The sequence below is a fragment of the Anser brachyrhynchus genome, assembly GCF_964034855.1.
Source record: "Anser brachyrhynchus genome assembly, chromosome: 10".
Classification (NCBI taxonomy): Eukaryota; Metazoa; Chordata; class Aves; order Anseriformes; family Anatidae; genus Anser; species Anser brachyrhynchus.
This window is the reverse complement of record NC_137705.1, coordinates 20,249,402-20,269,424: the sequence shown is the minus strand read 5'-3', so window position 1 is coordinate 20,269,424 and position 20,023 is coordinate 20,249,402. Positions and strand designations below refer to the sequence as shown.

Here is a 20,023-nt window from a genome sequence, read left to right as displayed (position 1 = left end):
TGTGTGATTTCACAAGCTAGGCTTTTGCTTTGGGTGGGACCTAGCTTCAAGGAGAATGTTTACATTAGGTAAATGCTCCGTGCTTGCCCTACTAGCACGTATGGCAGATGTAGTGGCAGAATTTCTGGGAGCTTAAGGGAGGAAAAAAAAACCCTGACAGACAACAACAGAAAAATGTTCTGTTACAATGATACTGCTGTAAAGTAGTAGCACTATCAAACCCACCTGGCATGGCATTCAGCTCTGAGGAAATGCCATGCACTTTTTTCTTGATGAAGAACAATATACATCTGTTTCTATTAATATCAATTTAATCATTTTATGGGAAATAGCGTATTGAGAACAAAGCCTTACAAGATAAAAGATAGCAAAGAGATGGTAAAAATAAAAATATAAAGTCAGAGGGCCAACACATCCTTATCAGTACATTCACTTCTTTTACCTTTAAAGTGGGATGAAGAACATGACTTTTGATTGTTCCTTAAAAGTTGAAGACACACAGAAGAAAAACACATTTTAGCGGGAAAGGAAAGGAAAGGAAAGGAAAGGAAAGGAAAGGAAAGGAAAGGAAAGGAAAGGAAAGGAAAGGAAAGGAAAGGAAAGGAAAGGAAAGGAAAGGAAAGGAAAGGAAAGGAAAGGAAAGGAAAGGAAAGGAAAGGAAAGGAAAGGGAAGGGAAGGGAAGGGAAGGGAAGGGAAGGGAAGGGAAGGGAAGGGAAGGGAAGGGAAGGGAAGGGAAGGGAAGGGAAGGGAAGGGAAGGGAAGGGAAGGGAAGGGAAGGGAAGGGAAGGGAAGGGAAGGGAAGGGAAGGGAAGGGAAGGGAAGGGAAGGGAAGGGAAGGGAAGGGACTCAGAGAAACTAAAAGGAATAGGTTGAAACCTGCTCACAGTTATAGCTGCACCATTGTGACAATATTAGATAGGTTTTCCCAAAGGCTGATCATTCTACATTAGAAATTACTGAAGACACATTTTAAACATCATTTTATAGTAAGCATCAAACAAAGAAATGATCAACGATGACTTTTTGACAATCATTTTTTGAAAAACCTTATCTGGAAAACAAATTGTTTGCAAAGTAAAAGAGAAAGGCAGAGCCTTCCCAGGCCATATCATTAACATAGGTACACAGACTATGTTTGTCAACAGATCTGAGGGATATGAATACAACTATGTGACTTTTTTCTTTATATTGCTTTTTGGAAAATATCCTTTTAAGGTGAAAAGCAGACTCAAACATTAATAATGCATCTTTTCCTGTAGTAACTCAACAATGAAATGCAGTAAGAGACTTTTAAACGCCAGGATCACTGATAGGCGAAACAAAAGCTCAGAGCTTACAGTCCTCTCATGGTATTCCTCAAAGACAAGGTTTAGATCACTCACCCCAGAGTATTTGATTACTGCCACTTCTGTGCTCCAGTGAAGAGCTACTCACATGAATTAATCCAAGATACAGAGGACAGTTCTTGGTTACATGGGGCTATGAAATATAGTGCTCAGTACATGTAAAAGCCTTACACAGAGATCTTTGCTTTTCCGTGTGGGGAAATGGGCCAGACTTATCACATACTTTGGGCTGTATCTTCTCTACAAAAAAGGTAGCAACATTTCCAAAGGTAGGAATTCACTTGTGACTGCAGAGAAAGTAGATTCTCCCAAACACACTGAGGATCAAAACACTTGAAGAAAATTGAATTCATTGCCATGCCCATTCCAGAAGAGCAGGGGAGAGGTTTAAAAAGCTTGCACACTTCTCCAGCCCAAGTTCTTCCTTTGTGATTGAAATATTAAGAGTGCACAAACACCAAGGCCCCTGCAGATGAAGGGAAGAATCTACCACCTCTCAGATCATACAGATTTTGCTGGGGTTTGAACCCAATTTCATACACAGACAAGATATCATTTTCTTCTTTCCAGTTATTTGGGTCTCTATAAGCCTTTGTAACCACATTAGCTGTTTTAGATTTTGTAAATAAACATTTTCATATGTTCATAGCTTTTGCCTGACATGAAATACGGACAATTTCAAAGTGACTCACTGACGCCAAGGCAGAGCAAGTCTAAGCATTCTTCTCATTGTGTATGGCATATTAGTAAATCTCTCCAAGCCTGCTGAAGAGCAAAAAGAAGGCACCTGCACTGTCCACATGCCTTGGAACCAGGTGGCTGAGGAGCCTGAGCACAGCAAGTTAACTTTGGCTGGTTGCTATTCTTTAGGAAATCTTGCAAAACGAGTTACTTCAGAGGGTGTCTGAGTTCAGAAGAAACCAAAGGAGTTTGTCACAAGCTCCTGATTAGTCCATTCCATATTTTGAAGCTTAAGATCTCAATCCCTGTTGAGGGACTGGAAATACACTAAATTTGTCATTTGTGCTAAAAACTTCTTTCTATATGGTGTTTCTCCTTGCGTTCTAAGAGCCTGGCCAATGGGAAACCTCTAAACATCTGGTTAACGCTTTGCTGGAGATCTCAGAGATGATTCAGATGATAACTCTCCTCCTGATAAATTACCCAGTATAATTTTGACAAAGTAATATGCAAAAAGCAGACATGAAGAAAACAGCTTTTTTTTTTTTGTATTGCATTTCTTGAATTTACATCTCCATAACAAATTCTTTGTAGAAACAGCACATTCCTCTTCTTGCTTTTCCTTTTGAGTAGAATTTCAGTTCATCTTCAGAGTGAATCAAGTTACTTTTGCCTTCAAACTGTCATTGGCAGGGTCAGCTCTGGAAGTTCCTTTGCCTTAGAAAGCCATTCTCTCTGCCAGTCTGTAATCCCCCACATAAGCGCTCACTGAACATTTTGCTGCCACAATATTTTGTCATTCCAAATGACAGATTTTCAGTCTTTGACAGTCTCCTCTTGAGAGATGGTTCAGATAGGAAAAAGACTCCCTTCCAAAAGAAAGTACATTTCTCTCTCTTGCTCGCTTTAAATTTAAGCTGGAAGGAACCTAGCTGGAAAAGCTTCCAGAAAATACTGCAGTTTTCTCAGATCTCTAAAAAGAGAGCGGGATCAATGCTTTTCAGGTGTACTGATCCAAATGAAGCCTTTACTCTGATAGTTCACACCCACTAGCATATAAAGAGCCCTGCTTGTGTGACCAGTGACTAAGAGACACGGATGTACCAAGTTTATGTGAAGCATTTTAATTGGGAGTTGTTAATAGTAACAGGAAATGTACAGTAAAACCCATGTCCTCTGTAAAGGACAACATACCCTTGAGACTAGAGTCCCAAGAATTCAAGATGATTTGTAGCCCTTGCTTATGCAAGACTAGGTTCCAATTGCAAGAACAGAATAAAAGGAAATAATAGGAAAAGCTTCTTTGCCACTATTAGGCAATTATGAAACAGCAAATATATTTTTTCATGTTAGCTCTGACAGAAATAATTCCCTTATCTTTAAACCTCCATAGAGTTCAATAGAGCTTAACTACATTGCTCTAGGGCTTCTCAATGCAGTTGCAGTACAAATGCTCATAAAACGGAGAGAGGCCGACGAGTTACAAACACTGGTTTGAAGATCAAGTGATAAAATACTTTCCGAGGCTTCTAGGCTGAAATTGTAAATAATAGACTGTTACTAATGATACAGGCCAGCATCAACACATTTCACCCCACTCCTATATACTCTGCAACAGTATGAAAGAGAAGGGATAAGAAAAGATTGATCCTGTCTGACCTTAGCATTTTGTTGTTCAGCTTTTCATTTCCTGATTTTGAATCTTTACCTAAGACATCTTGAGGTTTAGCACTGTATATTTGGGTAAAAAGCAATTGAAAATTACTTGTCCATGTTGTGATGTATTTTTATTTATTTTTGGGGGAAAGAAGAATTCCCAGTCTGAATTTGCAAATTATTTTTAAGTACTGCTGCAAATAAAATGAAAGAACTTCAATTTCTCAGCTGTTGTCAGCTGGGATGTGATTTTTACTCCTTGTTTATAAAATGAAAAGTTATTTCTCCTTCTCTTCACATACATATACTGTCTTTTTACATGTTTCTTCACCAATCTCTAGGTCGCCTTTCCATTTGGGGTAGGGAGGAAGGTAAGGTACACTGTAAATAAACACTGTAGTCATAGTAAGTAAAATACCTCCACACTTCTGTAAAATTGACACTTCTCTTGCCTCCATTAATATTTAATGATAAAAAGCTACCCTATATTTGCTATACTTTAGATTTTAAATAGACCCTTTTTTCCCTAGTGTTTACACAGCTAATTTTTGTCATTGAAGCCCATGTTATGTCTCACTGTACAGGACCATGCAGAGATCTGTGAAGCAGCTGGGACTTAGATTGATCCCAAGTTGTAAGCTGTCAGCACGGTGCTGTACCTGAGCTAGTCAGCAGCACAGACTGCAGGGCTCTACCTTGAGCAGAGGGCTCCACTGGTGCTGATACCTCATTTCTAGGACTGGAGCCAGTTCTCCACAGAGCATTTTGCTGTGAAAACATAAAGGCATTCTTTGCGATCTTTGCCTTGCACCACTCAGTTAGGGGAAAAACACCTGTAGCCCCAAGATACTCCTCAGAGCATCTTGCACACATCATGCAACCTCAATTTTGCAGAAAGAAAGATGGAAACTTCTTGCTGTTATATGAGAATTTTGAGATTGACTTGAGATTAGTGGTATTAACATTGCCCATTTCTGTCTGCTAATATACACTAAATAGTAAAACATTATACTTTTTATGTATGTTAGTCTTGACAGCAAATAGCGTAGCCACCCTAAGAATGCAGTACAATTAGAAAAAACAGCTGAAGTGGTAAACAGCACTATTAAAACTGGTCAGAAGTACATAACATGAAAAGGTGGTCTGGACTGTATGAAAAGATCATAAACCTAGGCCTTCGTGATTTATATGTTGTTACAATTCACATGAAACAGGTTGTTTAGTTTTTTTCTTCCAAGCCTCTGTCATAAACTTCCTTTTCAATCACATACCTGCTTCCTGACTGATCTGTAGATCTTTCTTCAAATACTAGTTGTTTTAAACTATTTATAGCAATAAAAAATTTCAAATGAGTGCGAACATGTAGAGGATAGGAGAACTGGAGATATATGCTACCTAAAAGAACAGACAAGGGTGAATTTTCTAGCATTCAGAATTTATTAAATGCCAAAATAAGAATTATCCGTTAGTTTTGTTCTTATATACACACATTATGGTATACAGTGTGTTCAAATTACTTGCAACTTTATCCACTGGATTCACAGAGAATGGACAGAATACATATTGAAAATACCATTTGATACTGATTTGTCAGGACATTGACCCATTATTATTATTTTTTAATTTATTTTACTGTTTCAACTTCTCCTTGAAGGCAGAATTATCTTCCTAATGTAAAAAAAGTTACTGTTATCTAAGTGAGTTTCTGTCCGTAGCACCCTAGTGAGCAGCCTACTGTTGTGCCAAACACAGACATGAAATGAAAAAATGAATTAATACAACTCATTAGGGTTTTCATCAATTTGAGGTGTCTAATTTGAAATGCCTGTGACAAAGAAATACAAATTTCTGAGTACTTCATATTTTTTCACAGTTGTTTCTTTAAACTTTTCCTTAATTGCTTCCATGGATGGCTAAAAACTGAATATTAGCTAAATTCCATGTTTTCTCATAATCTTCTTCTGAAAAGTAGTATTTGCAGAAATTCTTCAAGATAATTAAGTCTGAGAAATAGTAAGCACAGAAAAATTTAATCCAATAAATTAAAGAACAGAAAAATATTACAATGGAAATCAAAATGGAATCCAGCATCTCAAAATGGAAAGTTTTGTGCCAATTTAACTCTGGCAGTGTATGTAATTATTTCTTTATGTAGAGTTTTTTGTTTTTAAAAGGACTTCTGTATGAGAAAGTGGTGTTTATTAAGTTTTTTATCCAGAGCAGACTTCAAGAAAAAGACTACTACTGTATTGAAATGTTTATATTCAATATCATATATAGTATTTTATGGTTTTATATTCTTGGAAGAGAATCATGTTGCAATGAAGTCGTATAATCACAATTTAATATTTGTTATTTCTTCCAGCTTTCAATGAATCCAGGATGTTGTAATTTTTGGAGAGTTTTATTTACTTTCCTCTTTTAGCATTCAGCTTCCTAATCTGATGTTTAAAGTTTCTTGTCCCTGCCAAAAAGCCTGTGCTTTTCATCTTTAATGTGAAGTATTTTCTTCTGGCACTTATCTGCTCTTGGCACTAGATATTTGATATTGTAGTATATATTTCTCTCCTTCCATCACAGTTTATCCTTCAACTTAAAATATTATGTTTTAATGAGAGGTGTCCTGATTCCAACCGTAACTTGGCTCAAATCTCAGCTTAAATACCTAGAAAATAATTTTCTGCACCATTTATAAAATAACTTGTTTAATTATTAGAGGAACTATTACATCTGCACTCTAAATTTCATTATATTTACTGCTAAATTTGAGTTATGTGTTCCATTTCATCCCCTTTTTAAAATTACTTTCTACTTTCAGAGCAAAATCCTTTCAGGATTGAAATTGTCTTGTTTTCACTCTGAAAGATTAATTCACACAGAAAGACTCACAAAACTACTCCAAAGCTGTTTTTAAGTAACAATCTCAATTTGAACCATCATAAATTCAATTTTAAACAATCTTCTTTTGATCTTGTTTATCCTTGTAACAGGTCATGAACATCACTGTGATCTCCATAACCAGGAAGCTTAAGAAGCTCAAAGTAAATTTATAGCCCATATACCATCAGGAAATCTAGCACAATTAGAAATCATGTTTGTCTGACCACATATCTGAACTAAATCTTTATTTGTAACTTCCTATCTCTCCCTGGCTTAACTGATAAGCATTCATCTATTGTCATAGTGGACACTGCAGTATTAGCTAATGACATTTCCATAGACATCTGGCAGAAGTATACACACTTTTTTCTTGCAGTGATTCTCTGCTATACTATTTTCCAAGGTCCTTAGGCTGCTGCTCCCCAAGACTTTATGAAGTAGCTTGCAGCTCCTCTACGGATAGCTTGCAGCTCCTCTACGGATAACGCCAGGTGCTGCAATTGCAAGCACTCCTCATGATTTTATTTCCCTTACCCATACCTTGCTAGAATACAGTATCTGTCCCACAACCTAGAGTATTAGCGCACTTGTTCCCCAGCACACCATAAGCCTTGCATTTGGTGTCACTGCCACATCATACTCTACAAGAAAAATCCAGTCATCTCTTTAAATAGCATACTCTTTCCTTTATAAGACCCCCTGCTTTTTTCTCTTTCCCCAAAGCAGCAAAATTTTCCTTGCCAATTCATTCTGCATGTTTATAATAGAGTTGTTTGATAGCTTGCATTAACAGTTCTTTTATTTGACAGGACAGAAAGAAAGACAGGCTACAAAAAACGTTGATTCTTCTCACATCACTTCTCACATCCCCACCATCAGCACACAGAACGTGAAAAAGTACTTCCGGGTGTATGGTGAGTACACAGTTATGTAATAAGGAACATCCATGTCATGTGTCATTAGATGACATGAAAGAGGGCACATGGTGGGAAAGAGGTGTGTACCAACATATAAACTAAGAGCGCCATAAATTCTGGTAGCGGGATAACCTTAATCTCTAAACACGATGCAGCAAAACCAAGGAGACACGGAGGGAAGCAAAGGGACAGAGTAAAAGTGTGAACAAGAAATAAGTGGTTTCCAATACAATTTTTTTTTTGAGATAAAACGTAGAATTAAGATTGAGTGTATATAACTGCATGATTTCTGGGTCTACGTTTTTTATATTACACTGACCTAATTAATTTTACATGGAAAATAGATGCTTTTCCCTGGAAATATCTTTGAAAAAATTACTTCAGCTGTTTGTGTGTTTACTGATTACATTTTAGCCACACCAAACCACTTTCGAAAGAGTAACAATATAGCTCAGTTTTAACAGAGTACAATAAACTTGAAGCTGACAAAACATCCAAGTCAGGCATGTAGCAAGTACCAACAAGAGCCAGGTTTTTGAGAAGTGGACAGGCAAACATTCCTGTTCCCTGTGGACACCTAACAACATATGTAGGCCAGGTTCCCTTTGAACCATGATTTGGATCAGACCTTGGAACTCCTGCATTCACAAATGGTACTCTGCAAGGTATTGATTCACCAGAAAATAACTAGATCTGAGACAGTCTAAAATTAAGGCTATCTTAAGGATTCTCAAAAGTGAGTGGGATATTTTTTTTATTGCTAGTAATAAATTAGCCAGAGGACTGTACTTACTGGATGAATAACATTTCCTTTCATATTTAAATCTTCCTTGGCACCTTCTTTGGCAAGAATTAACCATGTACTGCTTAACTTACAAAAATGGATGGTCTAAGGTAAGATGTTAGCAAGTAATAAGAATGCTATTTTGGTAATTTTTGTATTAAAAAAGGTTAGGCTTGATGTCACTTAATTTTCTAACTGAGCAAATCCGAACAACCTGGATCTGCTTTTACAATCTGTCTCACACAGATAGAGATTGAATATATTATTAGTTTCACGAATATGCTTATTTTCTAAGTTTACCTCTTCTTGTTAATTTATGGAGGGTGATGAAGCATACAGGTGTCTTGAAGCTCACAGAAACAATCCCCTCAGACACAAAGCGCTCCTTTCTGTTTCTCCAACAACATACAAAACCACACCAGTAACACAACTGAGGAAAAACCAGGTCCCAACCCAAGGACACCTGCAGTGGGACTGTATTTTTCAATCTAACCTATGATTTCCTGGTAAGAACATTTCCAGTAGGTTTGATTTTTTTTCCATGTTACCTATGAGAAAGCACAAGTAGCTCAGGTACTTGCAACTGGCTGGTGAAATTCATTAACTTGTTAATGAACTCCTGAGAAGAGAAAAACCTAATGCTATCCTCTCAAAAGAGCTCTCCAAAATCAACCAAGATATTCCAAAATGAACCAGAAAAAAAGACCCAAAAGGAAAAGCCAGCCCTTCACAAGCTATTATTCCTCAGTTAGCTTGTCTAACAAGACTAACAAGCCATTGAACAAGCCATAACTTTGCCATTTGGGAACTGAGGCATTCACTTTTGTTCTGTAAAAGAAAGGAGGATAGTCATAATTTAAAACGCCTCATGCCTCTTCGGCAATGTTGCATGGGTCCTATGAACTAGGTCTTAACTACCTAAGAAGAGGTCTTTCAAAGAGGTACCAGTTGTAGTAACTACTGCTGCTGCTCCACTTCAACTGTCCGTTCTGTGAAATGATTAATAAGGTTTTTACTGTACATTAATGAATTTTGAGTGTCTTCACATTTTATTTTGTATATAATAAGCAAGTTCTCTTGGTCTCTTTATTGATTTAACACCTGACGAGCATTCTGGCTTTCTCAAATAATGTTGTGCGGGTTGCCTCAGTACCATATTGCGATAACCATTTCATGCCATAAAGAGCAAAGTGTTCTTTAGCAGTTATATTTTGAACTCAGAGTATTTATAATACATATATATTCAACAATTCTAATGAAAAATTCTGATCAGGTTGATGGAAAAGAAGCTTGTCTTCTCGAAAGAGCAGATAAAGACTTCTCTGTGAATTTGTGATCCCCAGGAGGACTGGGAATTAGTCCTTCATGCTTCAGTTACTTTGATAGTGACAACAGCCCTTTGTTGCACATATGTCCAAAGCAAAAGCAACAGTTTGAGGATAACTAATTTCTACCTTAAAATCAGAATGAACATGAAACTTGCCAGGTGAATCTCTTCCCCTCTAGGCTTATCCTCCCCTCATGCCTCTTTTCTCCATATTCATAAGTAAGCCATAGGTGGGAACCTGTGATGTACATCCTCTGTTTTGGAAATCCATTCCAAAAATTTCAGCCCCTCACTCCAAGGACAGCTAGGGGGAGCTCAGAGTCTCCAACCTCCCTGGTAGGGCTGCTGTTAGTCCCCCACTTCTTCAGCCTGCTGCATCAGCCATACTCCAAAGCAATACATCCTGGCAAATGGTAACAAGAGCTGACTCCACAAGAAAGGACTAGTACATTTGTGACAGCAGCAGCAACTGCTGTAAGAAAATGTTACTAATTGAAACTTGCAAAGTTTAAAGGTGGAGAGAAAAAAGAAAAATATTAAGGAGATAAGGAGAGGAGGAAGGGAGAAGAAAAATATTTCTCCACCTTCCTATCTTCTTCCTGCAGTATCTCCATTTCCCCTTCCTATTCCCTGTTTCCATGAGCATTCCCAACATGTATTCACACTGGGATCATAGAGGAGCCAAATCTCGGCAACTTTTCTTGGCCCGATGCAGCCTTAGCGGGAAGCAGAGTCTCACCAGCGGAGGTTTTAAATGTCAGGGCTGCTGATGGAAAGGCAGAGGTCTCTGCTACACAGCAGTTAGCACGAGTCTGACTCCGGGCATGCTGCTGGAGAGCTCCCATCTCCGGGCAGCCAACACCCTGATGCTATTTCAACAATAAACAATCGCTCCCCAGACGTGCCAGGGAAAAATCCTTGCTCTTACATCAGGTCTCGCAGCCCGGCTTCCCCACCCTCCCCGCACCCCGCGCGTCTCCGGGCCCTCTCCAGCGAGCCCGGGGGGGCCCGGGGCCGCCCCCGCAGAGCCGGGCAGAAGGACGGGGGGTGCCGAGGCCTGCCCCGGCCCGGGGGCTGCCCCCCGCATCTCTCCGGGGGCGCTCCCCGGCGAGCGCCGCGCCCCGGCAGCGGGGTGCCGGGGGGATGCGCCGCTCCGCGGAGCCCCCTCCTCACCGGCCCCCCGGAGGAGGCAGCAGCCCCGGCTACTTAAAGCGCGGCCCCGGCTGCCGAGGCAGGAGAGCGGCGTGCTGCGGGCTCCCATGCCCGGCTGCGAGCTCGGCGGGGGCGCGGGCGCTGCCTGGCGAGGGGCTGAGCCGGCTGCGGCTCCGGCAGGGCGGGACAGCGCCCGTGCGCCAGCACCGGCGGGGCTCCGAGCGGCACCGGCGGCTCCCCCCGGCTCGGCACCCGCAGTCCCCGCCGGCCCTGCCCTCGCTCGGCTGCGGGAAGCCGAGCATCAGCAATGGCGGCTGGGGCCGGCAGCCGCCGCGCACCGCTCCTCCGCTCGCCCGGGCAGAGGCTGCTCTAGGAGGGGAAGAGGAGAGCCAGCAGGGGGGCCGGTTTCCGGCGGGTTATTTATTTCTTCCCCTCTCGCTTAAGTTCCCAGCGGAGCGGGCTGGCTGGCACCTGCGCCCCCCACCTGCTTCCCGGAGGGTGAGAGGTGCGGGGAGGCCATGGAGAGCCCGGCGGAGAACCCCAGCAAGGCGGCGGAGTACCTGAAGGAGCTGAACAAGATTATTGAAACGCAGCAGGAGCTGCTGGAGAAGCAGAAGCGGAGGATAGACGAGCTGGAGCAGCAAGTGGCCAAGTTGTACCACGAAAACGCCTGTCTCCAGGATGAGCATCACCGGCACCTGGCCACATGCAGGCTCCAGCAGGGCGTCCCCCCCGCGTACCCGGGGGTGCTGAGCGCCATCCAGGAAAACGCAAAGCACGAAAAGTAAGCGCTGCCCGCGTTTCTTTGCCCTTTTCGAGGAGGGTCTCTCAGTAGCGGGGCTTTCCTCCTCTTTCGCCTCCTGCCTTCGGGTTCCTAAAGCCGCCCCGCGTACAAGCAAGCAGCGCAACTCCCCGCAGCGGGCGGCTCGCCGGGAAGGAGGGGGTCTTCGCCGAGCGGCGGAGGGGGCGGCCTCAGCCTCTAACGCCCCCAGCCCCTCGGGATGCCGGTGCTTCACTGGGGCTCTAGCGGGGATGCCCGGGGGCTGAGCGCTGGCAGCGCAGGGGGCACCCCGGGCAGGCTTCTCCCCGCCGCCGGGTCCCCGCAGCCCCGGGGCACGCCGCCCCCCGGGCAGAGCAGCAGCGGGACGAGCCCTGTCCTTCTAGGGCTCGTTTCCCCCCGGTCGTGCACCTCGGGAGGCCGTCCTGCCCGGGGGGAGCCCCCAGAGGTGCGACCCGGCGGGGTCAGCTCGGCACGGCGCAGCCCGCCCGGAGCTCGCCCCTTTCGGGGCACGGCTGCTGCCGGCCTCTGGCAGCCGGAATTAAGCGGGCGCCGCTTTGCAGCGCGCAGAAAGCCGCTTAAGCAATTGCGCGCCGCGCTTAAGTACCAGCCACGGGAGAACAGCGATGGAAGCGAACCCGCGGCGCTTCCCCGGCCTCCGGCTACTCGCGGCGAAGTATTTGGGACTTAGTTTTACTTGGGCGGAGTGGGAAAAGCATGCATCTTATTACGAGCCCACTCCGCCGCCCTGGTACGACACAAGGGGCTGCTTGTCAGCCGCTCCCCCCGTTGAGAGCCGCGCGCCCGGCACGGATCGGGCTCTCCTCCTGCCGCCGGCCCCCCCGGGCCGCCCCCGCTCCCCGGCACCGGCTGCGCCCCCTGCCGGGGCCAGGCGGGGCGCTGGGGGCGACCTGCGGGGCCCCTCACCCGGCCTCGGGGCGCTGGGGGGCAGAGCCGCCCGGCTCTGGGTCTGCTGCGCCCCGGGGACCGCTGTGCCGGGGCTCGGCCACGGGTGGCTTCGTGGGGCCCCGCGGGGACGCTGCAGCCGAGGGAGGCCGGGGAACGGCCTCCCGGCCTCGGCCGTGTTGCTGCCTCCGTGCCCACGCTCCGGGTGGCGGGGGAGGAAGCGTCGCTGCCTGCGGAGCCCCGAGATAACGGGTTTGCCTAGGGTACGGATGTGCGAGGTGAAGGAGGGGGGGTATGGTCGTGGGTCATTCCCTGCCCCTTTGGCGTGCTCCTGTTCCCAAACGCATTCCTGCTGCCCGGTGTGGCGGAGTGAGAGGGGAAGTAGCTCTGCCTCCCCTCCGGCTGTCAGCGTTAACATTTAGGGGGTTTTAGCGATGCTGGAGTTAGCCATTTAGTTTTTTTTTTTTTTTTTTTTTTTAATAGATGTCTCCAGGACAGCTAGGCAAATAGCTCCCTAAACACACTGGAGAGCATATGCTGTCGTTTAACAACTACTCCTCTTGTAATAATCAGAAAGTGCTATTTCCAGAAAGCATGGAACAGAAATTTACAGGAATACAGAAAGTATTTACACAAATCCTACCCCATGCACTCATGTCCAGTACCCGAGGATTTCTTGTGCCTGTTCTCCTAGTACAAGATGCCAACTCAGCTATCTTGTCCCATTTGTCTCTTGCAAACAACATTACTAAAAATTGTACAAATGGCTTGCCTTGTTTGATAACATTTCTCTTCTCCACCAGCCCAAGACTCATTTGCAGAGCCCTTTTTGGGCAGACAGCTCTGAGGACTTGGAGGCTTTTAAGTCACTTAAGTGGATTTGATGCTAGGATCAGAATTAATCTGGGATATTTATGGCAGAGTTGTATCGCTTTGAGGCATAGCCTGCAGGGCTTAGTGTGGAAGCTGGGAGACAGCCCTCTGTGAGTCTGGTCCTGGCTGGGCTTTCAGCCTCTATGACTGTCTGTAGAGAGCCAGATTTCCGGGGCCACCTCCATGGGATGAATACTGCCCTCCACCCGAATTGTCATTTCCCCTCTTTATTTTGTGTGGAGCATGCCTGGTCCCGTCTCCAGGACAGCCTGCATCACCATGTAGGTGAAGCACACTTGGGGTTCCCCAGCTGCATGGGGTGGGGGCTGTGGCAGCAGCTGCTGGGGCTCCAGCTGCCGGGAGCAGGTGCAGCAAGCCAGCCACAGGACTGGTTTAATCTCTGCCTGGATGCAGGAGATGGAGGAAGTCTTCAACTTGGAAAATAGAAAACACCCTTGTTTTAAAGCCTTCTCCCAGTCCTGCTGTTATCTTTGCTTTCTTAGAATGTAACCTGCAGGTTCTGGCTGGCTGTAGCTTCCTAATTAGTGAGGAAAAATCTCAGTTCCTCCAGAATTAAATGTCACATGCAGCTGTCATATATTTGGTGCTTTGCTAAACTTCCATAACAGTGCAATAACAAACGTGAATAATATGTGCTCTGAATATCCGTGATGTTAGGAGAGAGGTGGCATTCAAGGTGGCATGTCTTTGCTTCCTTCTGCCCATCGTGCGCAGACCCCTCTGCCTTCCTCCTTCCCGAGGCAGCAGCACCGCTTTGTGCCCAGGTACCAGCAGTGTTCAGTGCTCGCTCTTATCCTTTGGTATTTCAAAACTAGAATGATGGGGATCCTTTTTAAAGGAAACGGGGATTGTCTTAGCCAAATACTTCACAAAATCAGTACTTCTAGGAAGTCATCTATGGAATTTGTGCCTTGAGATTTGAGCAGATTTTCTGAACAGCTTAGATTCAAGTTGCCAGAGGAGTTCAACCTGTGTAAAGCAGGTGTGGATCACTGACACCGTAGTGTCAAGAGAGCTGTTTGATATTACCAAGTGGTGGCTAAAAAAGGAAGCATAGAAATGTTAGACAAGTTCTGAAACTTTTCAGTTCTCTCAATGGGAAGAATATAAAGCTGAAGACTGTTTAACTTGGAAAAGCTGCATATTTTTTGAAACTCTTTAGCTTGATCTGATGGAGTGAGGAGTGAGGGAACTGTTGATGAGCACCACATTAGAGTTCTATAAGAAAATATACAAAAAAAAGGTAAAAATACTTTTGTGTTCCTACAGAAAAGGACCGGAGTAGAAAGGATGTTTCTTTCGTGTAGGTTGCTATTTGAGGGAGGCGAGTGCACAGGGATGGGTGAACAGGTGCAGATGTGCTCCTTCTCTTGCAAGGAGGACAGAATAACAAAACGAAACAAAAAAAAGTCTGAGGGCTCTTTCACTTAATTTTGTACCAATTTGCTGTGTGTGAATCAACCTTAAAATCCACAAATGTAATTGAGGATAATTAGTTGATTGCAAGGCTTTCTTAAATGTAGTGAATCAGCATGTTAAGAAGTTAAGGATAACAATAGGTATTTAGCTAATTAAGTTGCATAAGCCTAACTTTTGGTTAACCCATTTCATTTAACATTTGATAAAACACCAAAAACTTCCAAAACTCAGATCCTCAGTGTAAGGAAGACATGTTCAATACATACACTTTGGTAGTGCACCTTTTAGTGTAAATGTGTGGAAACAAACTTATTGCATCTTTTCAAATATACAGAAGTTGGTTTTTTTCCAGCTCTGAAAACTCAACACTGGCATGTTTCCAGCTTACGGAGTGGTATTTGTAACCAACTTAAATTCTTTACTTTTATTTATTTATTTATTTATTTGATTGATTCACACAGCTCCTGGTGAGAGTTTGGGTGGGAGGTACAGAAAGAATTGCCTGTTAAGGTGGAACAATCTTGTAGAGCTCTTATTTGCAACTCGGTCTAAGTTCTGTGCCTGGCCTGACTGTTTTATTTTTAAATGGATCTAGGGCTGGCTTTGTTCTCTGGGGACAAATAGTCACAATTCAGAGCTATAAGAAATCCTCATTGTTTAGAAGATGCTCTGTCTGAGCTGAGGTGTACTTAGTGCAATCTAGTAAGTCGGAATTTTCTTTGTGGTGCTAATGTGAAGGCTGCTTTATGGCTTACACAAAATGAGCTTGGGACTCTGCATGCTGCTGCTGGCACTGAGTGATGCCCCTGCACACAGGCTCAGCGGGAAGCCAGAGACTGCAGCAGGGCAGAGACCAGCCTGACTTATTTGCCTACAGAGATGTTCTCTACTGAGACAGACTGTTCATGTGATGTAAATCACTTTTCGTTGCTTGTGCTGCTCTTGGACAGAAGCTTATTTTGGCTTGCTTTGATTAAAGTAGAGGTATCTAACATCTATTAAAGCATGCTCATGCTTGGGCAAGATTTCACTTCCTCTGCCTTTTTGTCAGAAAGGATGTAGATGAGGTGCTTTCATTAGGCCCTCTTTCTCAATCAGCTGAGAAGGAAAGTGTGATTTGTGACTGATAGTCTTGCTGGAAGAAGCCTACAGTAGAAGCACAATTACTAAAAATTGCACCTCTACTTATCTAGCTTATTTTGCTCACGAAGAATATCTTTAAGTGGAAATCACAGTTTGTATCCAAAGCAAACACTTTACTGTGACTACATACTACATATTCTTTCAGTCCTATCACAGATGAGGATGATGTAAATCTGGGATTGGGCAGAATGTAAATTTACATCTCCAAATAACTAAAACCAATTCTGTTCATTTTATTTTCAGTAAGTAACTGGAACGGTGTGACTACTGAGCTATGAGAATAAGGGTTTGACACTGAGGGGAGTGAGGGAGTGCTTTTGCTCTCGAAGCATGTGTTTCAACATTAGTGTGATTTGTACATCAGCAGATGAGTGAGCATCTCTTAAAACAGGCATTTGTTGTTCTGGCAGACAGTAGGAAATCAATACTGTGAAGACGTGTAATAAGACATGAACTTGCTAACTAAACTCAACTAAATTATTTTGGGTGTCTGTTGAAATATTGGCATATCCTCTTACTTAGCATCTGCTAAATGTTAAGCAAAATGATAATGCAGAAAGACAAATTAATTTCGCGACTTATGTGTACCATATGACTAATGAAACAAGCTTCAAATAAAAGGGGGAGGAGGAGAGGAGGACAAAGCACAGTGATAACAAAATGGTATGCCAGTATCAAGAAAATTCCTGGAAATCAGAGGAGGGAGAGGAAATATGGTCTGTGAAGAAAACAGCAAAAATGCATACTGATTTGACAAAGGGAAACAAATGGAGCAGAAGGTAACCTGCTCTATAGGAAAATGAGTTAAAATTTGGTTTGAAAACTTGGAATCAAGTATACTGTCCCACTTAAAGCGGACCAGACCTAAAGAGTTAGAAGTACTCAGTGAATGTGAAATCTTTCTCTAATGTAACTGTCTTTTCTGCTGACTCAGAACACAACTTTTAACCTTCCTAACTTCAGCATTCTTGTGTTCGGATCTTTAAGAACAAAGCACTGTTCCATGCCAGTTAGTGCTTTGACGATCTTCCTTAGGAATTCAATATCAAGGAAACTGAAATGCATTTTCAAAGATCTGCTTGTGGAAACCAATTGGCAATGTTCATGGATCCTATGTCTTCAGTGAGCAAATGAGAGCTGCTGTCACTACTGTGAGATAAACGCATGGAAGAAGATCCACTTCTACCTCCTCAAACGAAAACAATGCCAAGCCTATATGTGATGCTCTTTGTGCACGTAGTTCACCAGCAGCATACTGATTACTCTCCGTTTCTCATGTGAGGTATGAGATAGAAGACCCCAGTCATAGTCTTCTTGTTATTACTAAAAATACCTGTGAGTTCAATGTGATGACCTATGTGAAATAGAAGCACTTCAACTCAAGCAACTAGGTCCTTAAATTCTCCTCAAAAGTTAGTAAGTTTGGAACAGCGTGCAATTGTCCTAAAAAGGCAGGCAATTGCTTTTGTGTCAATCCTAAAAATCAGCGTGATCTCCAGTGAAGTAATTCCCACTTGGCAGCAAAGTGCATTTTACCATTATTAAACTGTATTAGGGATGGCACTGAACAACTACATGGGAACATGAGAGATGGGCGAGCAGGTTCAGAACTGCTCTTCACAAATGTGCGAAGCACAGTGTTTTTGAAGAACTTAGCTTCCTGCTGAGTGAGGGATGCTAAACTTTGTCCTTTTCCACTCAAAATAATATACTTTTGGGAGAATATGAAGCATAGATGTACACTTTTCTGGATCTGATTTGCAGCCTTGTTGGCCTGGTTATTTGCACAGGAAGACAATTCTCCATAAATCCTTAGGGAAGCTGTATTCTGGAGGGAAAAAAAAAATAAAAGTAAATTGCAGCTTTTTTGAAAACCTGAAGCAAAATACATCACACACAAAGCAGAATCTCTAGGAAGAGCTTTTTTAAATGGCAGACTGTGGAAACTGTGAGGAAAGAACAAGGTATTTCAAGGTGTTTTCTCACAGTGTACTGATAGGGGAAGTAAATTATTAAAGTTAAACTAGTAAATTATTAAATGCTTCTTGCAAATAGCATCTCAAAAACTTAGTTTTACTGGGTCTAAAAATGAAATTGGGTGGCTTTTATGTGCTGGCCAATGACACTAAGCTGGAACTGCTGTGCAGGATTCAATGCTGTGTGTCAAGCTACGGCCTCTAAACACCCAGTCTGTGCACAGAGTGGTTACAAAAGTACTTGCATTCCCCCAGGGCATTGTTAAAGGATGTCAGACCAGTTGCTTCATCTTCACTTCCAATTCTGACACTATTTAATTTTGTGGGCACCTGAGCAGTACAACCGTGCAGAGCTTCAAAACATTGCGATGCACTGAACTTCTCTTGAGTTTGTGGCTCATTTGGGATTCCAATCCCTAGCAGGGGAAGAGTTGCTTATGCACTAGGCAGCCTGTACTCAGATAAGTGTTTTTTAGAGACCGCTTCTGTCTCAGGGCTCCTGCCTTCCCCATGCATGTGATAAGGAGGTCATCTGCTGCTGTGCACTAAGGGGGTGCGTGGGAAGCTTCTTAGGTAAGTGGATTTTGCAGGCCAGAAGTACTTCCTGATGTGCAGCCCACACTTGCATTATTCTAATTTGATCCTGTCATTCCTCCCCATACCTTCCCTACTATGTTAATTCTAACATTTTGTATGTCTGTGTGTTGTGCAGTCTGCAGATACTTTTAGGCTATTTTTGCCAATGTTCCTGTCTTTCATCTTAGCTCGGTGAGACTGTGAATGAGGTTGTCATAATTTGATTCTGCCTGTATCCTTGCCTGATTGTCCGAATATCTAATTCAATAATTCTGCAAAGAAAAATAGTATAGTCTGAGCAGGCTTTGATAAAATAGAGCAGCATGATTTGAAGGAATAATATATGATGTGCATTCTGGCTGGATTTTAGGTGATGTGGGCTGCTCACTACCCTCCCACACCCTTACTCCCCAGCTTCCAGTATTTCTTTGAAATGCTGAACTTCTCAGCTGTTGTGGCTTACTGTATTACAGATAGTGGAAGCAATGTTAGTTTGCACTAGCTAGAAATCTGGATAAGAATTTGTTACCTTTTTATGGTCATTACCAAGGTATTGTGATTAACAACAGAATTAAGAATAAGAGCTGTTTCTTTGTTCCCATCTGGGAAACTGTTGTTTGCCCTTAGCAAAGCTAAGCATGGATAATGATTGCTATTTTACAAATGTACATGTCAATGTTAGTTTACAATTATCTCTTAATTGGTTACTCAGATTCAGGTTTAAAAAAAAAAATTGCATAAAATATCAGAATAAAAGCACTTCTTTAATCTTGAGTTCCTTAATGGCTACGTAGAAACTTGTTTGTCTTTAATTGTTATTTGTATGGCTACTATAAGGAAAAAATATTGCTGCAAAGTGGCCATAGTATTTCAGCAAGTTTAATGCTATAAAATAGAACAACTCTCACAACAGAATCTTAAAACCCGATTCTTAGGTTCTTCAAACAGCAAGTTCTATAAATGTATTTCTTTGTTTACCAAACTACATAATTCTGGATGGGCTAGCACCCCTCCTGATCCTAAAATACGCAGCATTTCAGTGTCTTAGTGACTTGTGCTCCCTCTGCTGGGTTCTTCATAATAGTTCAGTGCTTACTGGTTTTACAGTGTGTGTGTGTACATACATATATGTGTGTGTGTCTGTAGATATAATGTAGAATTTGCTTTTGAATGTCAGTGTCTGTATTCCTTTTTCATCACTTCATAGCATTAGAAAGACTATTACAAATGTGACTGAAGATTTCTCATAAGTTGTTTTTCTTCTGCCGTCTTAAAGCGCAGAGGCAAACTTTTCAAAAATTGTATTATTATTATATATACAGAAAATAGTCATCTCCATGTATATTAAGTTTCACTGCTGTGCTAGATAAGAAAAACACTACTACTCAGTAGTTCTCTATAGCAATTAATTGAAGCCTAATATACATTATTTGTATGCCAATAAGATTTCTAGCCAGGCTTCCCTGACAAACATAAATAGAGACAAAGGCATACGTAGAGCCATGCAATACATCTTTAACTGCACTACAGTAATTCAGATTTCCTAAGTGTAAAGAGCACTTTATTCTGATAGTTGGACTAAAGCAC

At 42.6% G+C, this 20,023-nt stretch overlaps 1 protein-coding gene across 11 annotated transcripts in view; it reads left to right on the top strand.

Annotated features, from left to right (window-relative positions):
• Nucleotides 1-10,617: 10,617 nt before the first annotated feature.
• The window catches only part of IQSEC1 (IQ motif and Sec7 domain ArfGEF 1), a 344,442-nt gene continuing 335,036 nt past the window's right edge, over nucleotides 10,618-20,023 (top strand). For 3 of the 11 annotated variants that reach the window (XM_080607016.1, XM_080607010.1, XM_080607001.1), the window contains exon 1: nucleotides 10,620-11,528. In XM_080607016.1, the coding sequence (XP_080463142.1) occupies nucleotides 11,263-11,528 (266 nt within the window). In that variant the 5' untranslated portion in view covers nucleotides 10,620-11,262. Of the gene's footprint in view, nucleotides 11,529-20,023 lie in introns of all 11 variants that reach the window. The other 8 variants (XM_080607020.1, XM_080607019.1, XM_080607009.1 and 5 more) reach the window with 6 other exon arrangements.